General features: G+C 46.7%; 1 protein-coding gene across 1 annotated transcript; it reads right to left on the reverse strand.

Moving 5' to 3' along the window:
- Positions 1 to 346: 346 nt before the first annotated feature.
- On the reverse strand, positions 347 to 7,070 carry LOC103764573 (retinoic acid-induced protein 3). The gene is made up of 4 exons (XM_018080232.2): positions 6,949 to 7,070; positions 3,417 to 4,387; positions 2,373 to 2,425; positions 347 to 1,697 (listed from the first exon to the last, which is right to left on the reverse strand). The coding sequence occupies exons 2-4, from the start codon at positions 4,339 to 4,341 to the stop codon at positions 1,605 to 1,607; spliced, it is 1,071 nt and encodes a 356-aa protein (XP_017935721.1). The 5' UTR covers positions 4,342 to 4,387; positions 6,949 to 7,070; the 3' UTR covers positions 347 to 1,604.
- Between the last annotated feature and the right edge of the window lie 5,694 nt (positions 7,071 to 12,764).

The raw sequence follows: 12,764 nt of genomic DNA on the forward strand, positions 1-12,764 counted from the left end.
ATACAGACACATGCAGTGATGAAAAGTTCACATCTTTCCTCCAGCATTTGCTTCCCATGGCTTGGTTTTATATTTATTCATTTTTTAAGCACCTTTAACATTGAAACAACTTTCTTCATTCAAGAAAAGTAGAATGGAGAAGCTAACCCTCCTCTTACACTCTCAAGCAGCTGATCTTTCATCCACAAAGATAGCTTCGAAGAAGCCAGCATCTCTTTGCCATTTTCGCTCCAAGTGCAACCTCCCAAGTGGCCCACTCCAACCCATGGAGAGCTATTGCTATCACCCCACCACCCTTTGCAGGAATCACATTCCCGAGACAGAACACCAGTTTCTCATAGGCTGTTTTGGTTTTTATTAATTAAATATTCCACATACAACGTATAAATACATAGCTGTGTCAGACACCAGTGTACCATACACACCCACTTGGAGAGCTCTCTGTAGTTATGTATGAAATATCATGGAAAACTATTTATCAAATGCAAAGCAGGCTACAGAATGATTCAACTCTGCAGGCTTATTGCTCATCACCAGGGTGCAGTCCACACACACACGCACACAGACGTGCACATTCTCATGCTTACTCACACTTGGGAAGAAGGATGTCCTCCCTCTGTAACCTGGTTGCTTGGGAAATGTTTGTGTTAATGCCACGGACACATTCAGAAGGAGGCAGAGCTCCAAGGTTCACAAGATTAAATCCCACCAGGGTATTGCAAAGAGATGTATAGAAGGGGTTTTGTCTTCGTGGATCCACAGCCTGCAGTGGCAGGGGTGAGAAGGGACCCAAACCCCTCGTTTGTGGGGTTGGGCTCCTCCTGGGGAGTTCAGCTGGGGCACGTGGTCAGGAGTCAGAGCCAGGAGGGAGGCTGATGCTGAAGTGCAAACTGAAAAATCTGTCAGGGTAAATAGATGTAGCTCTTTTTATGTCTTAATTTTTTTCCCCCTCTCCACCATGGTCCCTAGATGATGAGGAAGGTGTTGGAAGCAATTATGAAAATGAAAAAAGGAATACTCTCTCTCTCTCTCTCTGTCTCTGTCTCTTCTACACTGATCTCTGGAGGAGAGCCAGGCAGGGCTGGGAGTGGGCACAAAAGTAACAGTGGATAGATAAGGGTGTCCTCAGTAGTACCTGAGATGTCTATATGGGGGGGCAGGAGTAGGGGATGTGTAGGGTTGATGCTCCTGGTCCTGCCTCTTCTCCTGTCAGATGTGGGGTGCAGGCATACCCACAAGCTGATTAAAGCAAGTCCTCTCTGGGGCAGAGCCAGCTGCAGACCCAGCTGACGATCTTCCTGCTTCTCTAGCCTTACAGCATTCCTGCTGAAAATAGGCCATGACAATCCTCTGTCAGAAGAGAGAAGCTCCATTTCATGGAGACAGAGCGTGCAGGGACAGGATGGCCAGAGCAGTGTCTGAAAGCTGGGTTTGAAGAATGAGAGGGGGCTACAGGGGTGCCTGTGTGGGGAAAGAGGATCCCTCTCCTCTTTTGCTGGTGTGGGTTGACTCTCTTCTGAAGGATCATCTCACTTGTGACCATATGGCCCACTCCCCATGCCTCTGCTGGTGGGCACTTAGTGTCTTTGCTCCCTGTGGAGCTGCTACATGGGGCTTTTCCCACCAGTGTAGTCATGGTATGGGCTCGTCCGGGCCTTGGCGCGAGGGATGGAGAAATCATTCTGGGGTTCGATGGTCTGAAAAGGAAGCACAAAAGCCTTTGTCTTTGAAAAGTGGAGAGAAGTAATAGAATAGGACTTAACAAAGGAGGGGAGGGAGAAACAGAGCTGAAGGTTTCCTCAGAATGTGATCAACGAGGCAGTGAAAGAGGATCCTGGCAGAACAAATCAGTGATGGAGACGTGTCACCAGAGGACATGTGGGGGCCTGATGTGAGCTACTAGACTTGGATAGGCTGTGGTCTGAAGGAGGACTGGTGAATGGACAGGTGGACATGCAGACTGCCCATATGGGATCTGTACTGCAGTGTCCAGTGTCTGCAGGTGGGAATACATTCAGGGCATGGGCTGGGGAAATAAGCACGATCTCCTTAGGAAAGGGCACAGTCTACTGCAGGAACTGTGCTCAAAAATGTGATATCAAAGCCCGAAATATTAAAAACTACACCTCAGACTTTACCTTGGGCCCTTTCTTGCATTCCCATGTCCCTGGACATGTCACAGCTCCTTCCCCCCAGCCACAGGCACCTCCATGAACACGTCATGGTATGACTTGGCTCCATGCAAAGTACCTGTCTGCCTCCACAGAGCCTGCTCTAGCTCCGTCTGTCTTTAGCCCTTCTACTTTCCTTGCCTTCAGTACCCAAACAATAGCCTCCATGTGGTGAAAGAGATGACAGGGGCATGAACTTACCTTCATTGGAAAGTGAGAAGTGTATGGGGAGTAGCTGGGGTCTCCTCTGTTTCCTGGGTCACAAGACAAGAGGAGGGGAAAGTTAGTGCATCAGCATTATACAATAGCTTGGAAATACCACATCAAGGGAGACTCAAAGGGCCCGTGGCTACATAAGCAGCTGCTTTTAGACTTGTCCAACTATACAATACGCAGACAGGAACGGGTTAAAATCCATAGGTGGATGACTTATTAAATATTTCCTTCTGAAAGCAGGAATGAAAAGTATTGCAAATAACAGGACATAGGTAGCCTTGGAGTTTAGACACCTCCTGTTGCCTCACAATCACTGTCACCATCACCAGCCAAATCCCTCCCACTTGTATGCACAAGACCCCGTCTGCGGTATTCCCTGGGAGAGCACAACCTTTCTTAGCTATTCTTTTACAGACCTGGGGGTTTGACTCCAGGTGACAAATGTGATCTCAGTAGCAGATCCACAGGAAAGGGAATCACATCTCCTGCCCATAGATTTGGGAAGCCTCAACTGATAAAACATTTTGCTTTGTCCAAGTAGGCAGGAGACTGATACAGAAAAGGAAGACCTCCTTGCCTCCTTTTTGGATGTTGGGTTCATTCTTAAATGGATAATGGCAATGAGATCAGAACTGGAATAAATAACCTCCAAGCTATAACCTGAAGAGGTCTGATGAGCTGATACATCACTAAGAGACAAAAAACCCTCCTTATTTTTTACATGGACTTCCCTGACATAACAGGGTTGTAAGAAGTTGTGTTTCAGCCATGATATGCAGCAAGTCTCCTACTCAGTCACTCCTCCTACACATCTTCGGCATCTGCATTGGTCCTTACTCATTTCTGTCTTGTCTGGAGATTAATTTTCATGTGCATTTCTGAAGTTTAATCACTACGAAACTTTTTCCTACCTCTAAATTACCTATCATCTTCAAGTCTTTTCTTGTAGCCCTCATACCCCTTTTAGCTCAAGAGTGGTACTTGCGTGCTTTGGGCTGGGGGACAATGGAGTCATTCACTTCCTCATACCTCGCACAATTTCATCTTGGGTGTAGGCACGGTTGTCCACGCCAGTTGCCTGCTTTATGAGTTTGGGCTGGCAGAAGTCATTTTCTGGAGGGTAGTCCTCTAGCTTCAGAGGAGCAGTGAGGAAGCAAATTTCAGGGACGATATACATTATCAGGAAAATCCAACCATTGGACACCAGAGCAATGGCCACGACAGGATCATCCCAGGTTTCTTTTTGTAAAACTGTGTTGCCTTTTGTGAGCATAGTGATCCACACTACCCAAATGGCAATGGAGAACAGGACAGTGACAAAGATGTGCGCCCCGTGCCTCTTCCAGCTTTTGTATGACCCACAGAACGTGAAAATGGAAACCAAGAAGGTCAGAGCCATCAAGAAGAGCACGTAGATCAAAAGCATGACAAAGTCCTTGTTGGTATCCTCCCGAGACATACTCAGAAAATTGTCTTTCTGGTTTACTAGCATGGTGACTAAGTACTCAATACTGATCACAACTTGTACCAGGGCAAAGGAAACAATGAGGAGCAGCAGCACCCGCCAGGAGAAGGGCTTTCTTCCTCTCACTAGTTTGCTGAGGTTGCAGGCATGGGTGAGGAGGCATGAGAAGCAGAGAGCAAAGATGACTCCAAATAGGAAGAAGCGAGTGGGGCGAGTCCTGTCATTGAGTTTAATGATGAAGGCAAAAGTGAGACCAAAAATGCCAAGTGTGCCTAGGAGAAAGAAAAAATAGACGGAGATCATGTGCCGCTTGCTGTTGTCTTGGACTTTGCAGATGAGAAAGAAGAGCGAGCAGATGAGGAAAATGGTGATGAGGATGCCTGCTGCAGCCAGCGACTCCAGGACAATCCCCCAGGCCATCTCTGTGTCACAAAGCAGGTAGTAGTCAGCATGGATGCTGCCGCAGCCGTGGGGAGGTGAGGTTGTCATCCTCTTGCCTTCCTGAACAACCTCCCTGTGAAATGTTTCCTCAAAGCTGTAGAAGAAAAGACACAGGCTGTCATATCAACCATCTGGGTGCTGCCAGCACTGAGGAACGAGAGGCAGGATAGACCTCCATCCTCACCTCACCACAGTGCTAAGGACATGGGGCCGTGGGAGCAGAGCCATCTCCTTGTTTGATATAGACTATCTATCAAAGACAAGACAAGCCCCTCAGCAGGAGGCAATTCACCTTGCATGTCCTCTGCACTGTGCCTGAGGTTGTGCAATGCTGTAGGAGTGTGGGGAACAGGGAAAAGGTGAGGCGCTTTCACAGGCATTAGCTTGGTGCTCTGCAGTGCAGAGACCAAGCTGCCTTGTCACTTCTGTGATACAAGAGCAGCTGTTAGTCATAACACAGTTTACCCTTTTTTGACAAGTCCAAACAACATCAGTACCTTGTGCCAGTGAGGTTCAGCAGTGAACAGTGCAGAAAAGGAAACTCGTTATTCTGCTTGTTTTCCTTTTACTATCTCTAAAGCACTTTTGGCTGTGGTTTACTGGGATGAATGAAGAGGGAACTTTAATGCCTTTACTATTATGAGCAAAGGGGGAACCTTACTGCCTTTTATCCTCCAGATAACTAACCTGGATACCTCTGGCTTAGCTCTTCTCAGTCCAAATTAAATAGCAAATATAGGCCACCAACCATTAGCCCTAAACTCATACTCCTCCTTTTCATGGCAGTGCAGCAATAAGAAGTGTCTTGAAGACCTCAGTCTCCTCCCCAGGATATTGCCTTGCACTGACTAGAGGCCTGACATGTCAGAGCTAATGCTGTTCGTTGCATGAGAAGTAACCACCAAGTTACCGCGTGAGGAGTCCACAAGTCAATGATGTCAAGGTCCCTAATGCACCTAGCGCGTTCCTGCTGTCTCCTCATAAGGATTTCAGTGCTGTCTGAATAAGCCTGTCTCGCCAGGGGATAAAGAGGGCTTAAGACGGCTGTTTAGGTGAGCTCTGCCCATCGCTGAGGGGAATTAAGTTCCCTATTTCCTTGGGAGCTTGAAGCATATGCAGAAACTACTGCACAAGTGGTTAGGTACTTCATGGCACATTAGATCCCAGGGACCAGGTACTGCTTTCTAGATACCAAATTGATCAGTTAGCCTCGGGTCACTAAAATCTATCAAAACAGGAGTTTAGATACAATAACAGAATGAAACATGGGCGAACCTGTGCTTAAAGGTGATCCACACTGGAAAACCAGGGGCTTTCTGACAGATAAACAAAAAAAATTAACCTTGCAAAATTTAGACTTTATTGCTCACTATGGCATTTGCCTTGATTTTCTCCCTCCAGAACAACATACTGCAATTATGAAGCTGGTTCGAAAGCCCTTCCAACAGATTTTAGGGAGTGCACACTGTTCTCAATAATGACAATTGATCTAATCAAGGGATGAACAAAGGGTGAAAATATCACTGACTCACTTTAAGCCCCACATATGCTCCAGTGTGACCTGCTTATAACTGAACTGGTGGAATATTCTTCCAGGTTTTAACCTCACTGTGTAAAAGGAGATGTACAGCTCTTCAAAAAGCTGACTACAATACAATGCAAATTATTCAAATATGCAGGAACTTCGGACTCCCATGGAAAGAACAGAATAAGTGAATAACATATGCAGGAGTTTTCACAAATCATTGTTCACTAAATTTTGGGGATTTATCTCTTGCACAAATAGCTGAGAGTTATCTGGATATTTCTGGGTAACAATGAATGAACCTTTCTGAAAATCTGTAGAGCAAATGCTAAAATTTTATCCACAGACATTTACTATTGAACTGGTTAGCTTATCTATTCACAGCTCTGGCAGATACAGACTGGTGCTCGCTGTTGGGGCACATGCAGAGCCCAAAGAGCCAGCATGAGACATGGCAGCACAGAGCACACCCATTTCTTTGAGTCCTGACTGGTGCTCACTACAAGTGGCACTTGCCACAGACAGCCACGATGGCCATTGGAACAAATAGGATGGAAAGAACCCTGCTGACTTGGGGTACTGGGCCACTTGTAATAATTTTTACTGTCCTTTTTTTTTTTTCAGGGGTAGATGTTCTATGAGGCATGATGAGTCATGAAGCATCTCTGCCCTGTCTACTTGGGTGACTGTTGTCCCCCAGAAGCTGTGTGCTCATCCAGCACCTACAGAAGTGTCTAGGAATTCCAAGGGGTTCTGCAGTCAGTGCAAAGGAGTCTGTGCTGTGGTAACTTATACTGCACATCCCAAATCATGGCTCTCGCTTGACTGCTGAGTGCTGTCCCTCCACCCTGACCCTCCTCTCTCATGGATACTTGTGCATAAAATATACCCATCCACCCACAAATTTCAAATAGTTTCCCAGGAATGTCTCTCATAGCAAACACCCCCCACCCACCAGCTCCGGCTGGCAATCCCATATTAGAGTCAAGGGTGGGAGGCACTCTCAGCTCATTGTGGCACCCCATGCCCCTTCTCTCCCACCCCCCAGAGCCATGGTCCTGCACGCCATCCCATCCCAGCCGCAGAAGGCAGGCCCGCCCTGGATCCTGTAAAACATTGCCTTGAATTACCTCTCTGGGTAGGTAACAGGGAGGCTCCGTCTGCAAGAGGCAAGTTTCCAGTGCAGCAGTAACACGGGCACCGCCGCTTCCGCAACCCCGGCCCAGCAGGAGCTCCGCGCTCGCCCTCCGTGGGAGCTTTAACAGCTGGAGGGCTGGGGAGGTGGGGCTGAGCACGCCTATTCCAGTTCCACCGCCTCTCCTCTCCCACAGGACACGGCTATGAAAATTCGGTCCCTGTGCCAGGAAATGAAGTAAGACCTCCTGACGTCAGTGGGGCACTCACCCCTGCGTCGGGGTGGAGATGGAGTCGCTGCCTGTCCCAGCCCTGGGCCGGGACTGAATGCTGCTCAGTCAAGCACCTGATAAGGAGCTCCCCTGTCTGAGTCCTGGCACCCGTGGGTGGGGACCGGGACTATGAATAGTAGTGCATCTCCTCCCTGCTCCAAGTCTTTTGTCTCTTTGCATGCTTTCTCACCAGATAAGTGGTTGCAAAGTGAGAGATGAGAGGCTGTGGGGTGCGAACGGGCCCACGGTGCCCTGAGGGAGAGTGGCTGCAAGCCCAGCTCCAGAGATGGTTTCCTCGGGGCTCTTGCTGGGTGCTGCGACTGCATGTGGGGACTTGTCTGCTCTGCTTGTCCCTTCCACCTGCGCCAGCCAGCTCCTTTCCTGAAAAGGCCAGCTTGACTTTCCTTGTGTCTTGCTCATCCCAGCCTTGCTCTCTGGAGGCTCAGTTCTGTCTGCTCACAAGCACTGAGTCACTTTGTCAAAATTCTGACCCAAAGTGTTAATCAACAAAGGCAATGATATATTCCCCCTTACTCTACATATTATGCACACACCTGTCGGCACAATCCCATCCAAATCCTCGTGTATCTCCAACGTGTTCATGACTTCATTTGTTATTTAAATATTACTCACTGGGAGTATTTTATTATCCTGATAAGAAATTGAGATCAGGGCCTATCCACACTGAGCACTGTCCCTACACAGAGCCCCTCAAACTTGGAAATCCCTCCCACTTCATGAAGTTTGTGCTCCTTCTCAAAAAGGGAGGAGCAGGTGTATATGCCTATGCCGAAGTCTGACTGCCCATCTGCATGTTAATTTTGTTTGTTTGTTTGTTTTAGGGCTTACTTCTGAGTGCTGATTCTTTTTGAATATCACATGTGGAGATTGCCACAAGACACCTACAGAAGAGTCCTTCTTCCACACCTCACAGAAGTACCTAAGGGCCTGCAGGGATGAGTGGCTCACCCAGTGAAAGGCAACACAGTGCAGTCACTCTGGGGTGGGCCATGATGAGCCCTGAGACAGTTCCTCATGTCCTTCCTACTTTTGTTTCAGTGTAAAATCCTGAGGCTTCTTAGGAAAGGACATACCATGTTTCTTTACATAAAATTAATCTAAACTTTAAGGTAGGTCCTAGGCTTAGTGAGCCAGCCAAGAAGGAGGCAGTTATGAAAAATGAGAGGAGGAAAGAAGGAGTGATGGAGAGTTTAGCACCATCTCAGTGGGACACAACCTGTCTAGGAAGACATCCCAAGAAGATTTCAAAGGTCACTGGTCACTGCCAGCCTATTTGCATCTTGTCATAGCACATTATGGATTGCCAGCTACTTCTCTACATTTACACAGACACACAAACCTCCATGGAATAGACCCTGTCAAATTATAAAGGGGAAAAAAAGAAGAAAAGATAAAAGCAACACTGACATTTTACAAAATGCCAGAGAAATCCTTGAGTGTCAGCCATCAAACACATCCTGTACTTTCAAAAGGCTAATAAATGGGGCTACATTTAAAAAAAAAATCCCAAGTGACTTAGGAGCCTGAGGGCTGCTGACTCATGGTAGGTTAGCTTGAGACATGGTGGCCATGGCTCTCATGCGGTGCCAGGAAAGGTGGAGAAGCATTGCAGGTCCACATGGGCAAGTACAAATGGCACAGTGATCACACCAAAAAGGTGAGATAACTGTCACCTCACTTTAGTGACAGGATGTAACTTGCAGAGGGAGGCATCTAAATTTAGATATCTGATGGTTATTACTTAAATGTGAGCTGAGTGTCTCAGCACCCAAACAGCCAAAAGGTCAGAAGGACTGCCCCAGCAGATTGGATGCAGGTGCCTATTTCTGTGTGCACTGAAATGCTCCCAGGTGTGGTCACCTGGATTGCCTGGGGCCTCACATTAGTTGCTTGCACATTGCATAGTGTCATTTGAGATGCTGCAGTGTCTCCTGTTCAGCTTCCAGTGACCACTCCAGGAGCACATGAATCTCCCTTACCTCTGTATCAGATCTGGCAGTCCTATGCAGATGTTTTGGATACCCTTAGGCATCTCAAATCACCTTTGTAAGAGCAAATGGATTGAGTGCTCAATCTCCACTTGCTGTTTCAGAGTTGAGTTGCCCAGCTTATTTAGAGGTACCTAGATGTAGATATCCTCAATATGGACTTAATTCTGCTACATCAGCATAGATAAACAGTTCATTGAAGGTACTGTAGCTCTGTTAACTGTTATTCAGTCAACAGCAGAGGGATAGCATATAATTTATAAGAGCTGTGGGAAATGACCCTTCTGGAGAATCAGGTCACACTGAATAACCCAGGGGACCTCAAATGACCTTAGGCACCAGTGTATTAACTGACTCCTAGGTGTCTACGGAGCAGACTTCTTCATCAGAGAGAATGCAGATTCCCACTATAGTTAGTGGAGAGAAAGAGGCACTTCCAGGGGAGTTGCAGTTGAACTGCTTCAGGACAAACCAAGTCACCCCTGAGGAGTACCTGTTTCTTTCCAACAGAGATGGAGATAATGAATTTAGATACAGATCTTTACACTTGACAGCTGAATTGCACAGCAAGTCCCCAAAATAATTTAAAGACAATCCAGTAGCAAAATGCTGGTAATATTGGAAGCCTCCTTTGCGTGGGAGGCTGTTGGCAGCAAAACAGCTTGCTTTGGCCATATTGCAGCCCTGGACAAACCAGCTGGCTGCTGGTGAGTGGAAGGGAGCAGTGACTATGGTTGACAAGGAGAGTCAGGGACAGCAGTGGGGTCTGACCCCTTTGGGCAGCACACACCCACAACTCCCCTTTCAGTTCTCGAGCAGCAGGACGAGGGCTGGGCTCTCGCTCTGTGTTGGCTCTGCTCCTTCCCCCTTCTTGCTGCTGGCATTGCCTGGCTCTGCTCCCTCTCATGGGGTGCCAGTGCTCAGTGCTGCCCTTTGCCAGCCCTTCTCCACTGGCTTCGGTGTCACAGGGCTGAGCTCACAAAAGAAACAAAATGCTGCAGCCCCCTCAGCTCAGCCAGCTGAGCAGAAGAAAGCATGTCTGGGAGATTTAGGGACTGAGATATTATCTTTTATTAAGAGAAGTAATAAAACAAGCAGATGCCTGGGGAGAGATGGTGCATGGCGCTCTGGAATGTGTCTGAATAACATGTTTATTTTTGATCAGTGATACTGCTTGTGAATATGCTTGTGTCATTCCTTCTGCTTAGCTACCTGTGCACAACAGATAGCTTGACAACATAAGAACAGCCTTGCTCCCTGAAAAAGTCCCCCCTGCCAGTATGTATCACAGTCATACTGAGCTAACATTACCGCAACCTCTACCCTGTCCTGCTACATCCATTTCCTTCGTCTTTAAATCACTTCAGGTACAAACATTATGACACCCTTGGAAACAGCCTGGCACAGAGATGACGGGTCTTCATCCAGCCATTTTGAAGCACCTCTGCCTTAGATAGAAGACAAGGGAGGGAATGTAATTTCTGAAAAGGGACACGTGGAATCTTTGGATAACAGTGGGCTTTCTCCTGGGGGTCCTGTCCCTCAGTCCCTCATGCTCTGGCTCTGAAAGCATGCATCCAAGAACTACCAGTAACTCTAAGAGTCTTTGAGTTAAATAGTTTTCCTTTGAAATGAAAAGTGTTCCAGTAAATATTATCGAAAATAATTGCAAAAGAAACTAATTCTGATGTCTTTCAGAGCCATTACTTGTCTCTGCAGCCATCAGTTCTTCCAAACTGCATGCTATGCCCCCTGCCATTTTCAGTATCAGGAACAAAATAAACATTTCTGGTATGACAGTGATGTTCTTTGCTTTGTGTGTTGATTACTGCCTCCTCTCAAAGAAGTTCCCTTCTTTAAATGAGCCAACCCCTTCCCCTTCCTGGCTCCTAATTGCCCAGATTACTGGTACAGGACTTTCATTTCCTGGGAAAGGGAGAGATTTGGTCAAGAAAAGGGCAAAGAGATTTTCTAAAATATTGAATTCAGTGTTACTGAGTGTGTCCTATAAACAGAAACTTTCAAACCTGTGAATTATCTGGTAGAGCATCCCTAATTAGTGAGAAGACCTTGCTTCTGGAAATGTAATGGAAATAGACTGCCTGGTCCTTCAGTGGGAACATAATGCTCTGCAATGTTGCGAACAGAATCACTTCTGTATGCAATTCCAGGTGTGAACAGCCTAGTCCCTGGAAACCCAGGGGTAGGAGGTAGTACCCACTGAAACTGTGCTGAGTTCATGCCTTGGACTTGCTCCTTTCCCACAGAGGCAAGTATCAAACTGTCTTTCATACTCCACAAGTGTAGAAGCTGGAGCAAGAATGGGCAGCAATAAGCGGAGAGCTGAGACTCTGACTGTGATCACTTTGGCCAGAAAGAACCTTTTCGTGCTTTTGAAGTCTGTGAGCAAGTTAAAAAATTTAATTAATCACCTCCTTTAGGATTTTCAACAGTATGCTGATAAAGGTTTCACTCATGACAACTGAGCCATTCTTCTAGATGTAGTTTCCTGGAGGTATCCTATGCCCGTCCACTTTACCAGATCAGCAAAGAATGCTCCAGTCCTTCTTTATGACATTAGCCCTACCTGCTTTCATGCTGATTTGTTCCCAAAGCAGCAAGTTGTCCTGATTTGGATTACTGGGGTTTGTATGTAGAGAGACATTTTGGGAAAAATACATAACTCTCAGTAAACAAGGGGTTTGAAAACTTAACCCTAGAAGTGAAGACATGCCAAGGGAGATCCAGGAGGACCTGCATTTTCTCTCTTCCAGAAAGGCTGACACCAAGGCTGGGGTAATGATTTAGGAGAGGGGATGTCTGGCTGCATCTTTAGCTAATGAAGCATGACAGAGAGACTTTCAGCAAAGTACTTCAGGAGGAGACAACCTTTGCTTTCCTTGTGTGCCAGTCTGGTTTTGGTACCCTTGTCTGGCCACTGATGGTGTTCCTTTCAGCATTCCTTGCCCACTGTGCCTGGAGTAGTTTCCCCTTTTCCCTCCTTTCCCACTCCACTTTGTGGGGTTAAGAAGACTGGTTGAGATTTGTGCTGAGAGAGCATCAGTCTCTCTCTTTCATGGCTGGCTGTTGGCAACAGAGGTCCTGAGATAGACATCCTGCTGTGGAATTTGATTTCTCCTGCCAGCAGTGTCTTGGGTAAGAGGTTCTGCAGAACACTGCAAGAAGCATTCCTGGGAATCAGGTTGCGCACAAAAACTCCATGCGCAATGATACAGAAAATTCTTCTTTGCTGCTTCTGGATCAAACACCACCAGAATAACACAAAGCAAAGCTGAGATCCAGCATAAACTACTCCTCCCTTTTAGACTTCATCGGAAAAAACAATGTTGATAGATTTTAGATTATTTTTTATCAACAGGCTTCATGCTAGTACAGATCTTTGTCCCCACACAGCTAGCGTCAAAGCTGGCATAAACCCAATATTGTCTGTCCTGGATAAATTATCAAAAATACAATTGTATTTACATGTTTAATCTTAATCAAATACACCTGGTTGGACTTGATGATCTT

This window comes from Manacus vitellinus, unplaced genomic scaffold (genome assembly GCF_001715985.3).
Source record: "Manacus vitellinus isolate BGI_N305 unplaced genomic scaffold, ASM171598v3 scaffold_5_pilon, whole genome shotgun sequence".
Classification (NCBI taxonomy): Eukaryota; Metazoa; Chordata; class Aves; order Passeriformes; family Pipridae; genus Manacus; species Manacus vitellinus.

Excerpts from the sequence above, each read along its gene's own strand:
- LOC103764573 (XM_018080232.2), bottom strand. The coding sequence starts at position 4,341 with ATGACAACCTCACCTCCCCACGGCTGCGGCAGCATCCATGCTGACTAC. Across the intron at positions 2,426-3,416 it reads CCAAGATGAAATTGTGCGAG|GAAACAGAGGAGACCCCAGC; the intron begins GTATGAGGAAGT and ends CTTGTGACCCAG. Across the intron at positions 1,698-2,372 it reads CTTCTCACTTTCCAATGAAG|ACCATCGAACCCCAGAATGA; the intron begins GTAAGTTCATGC and ends CTTCCTTTTCAG.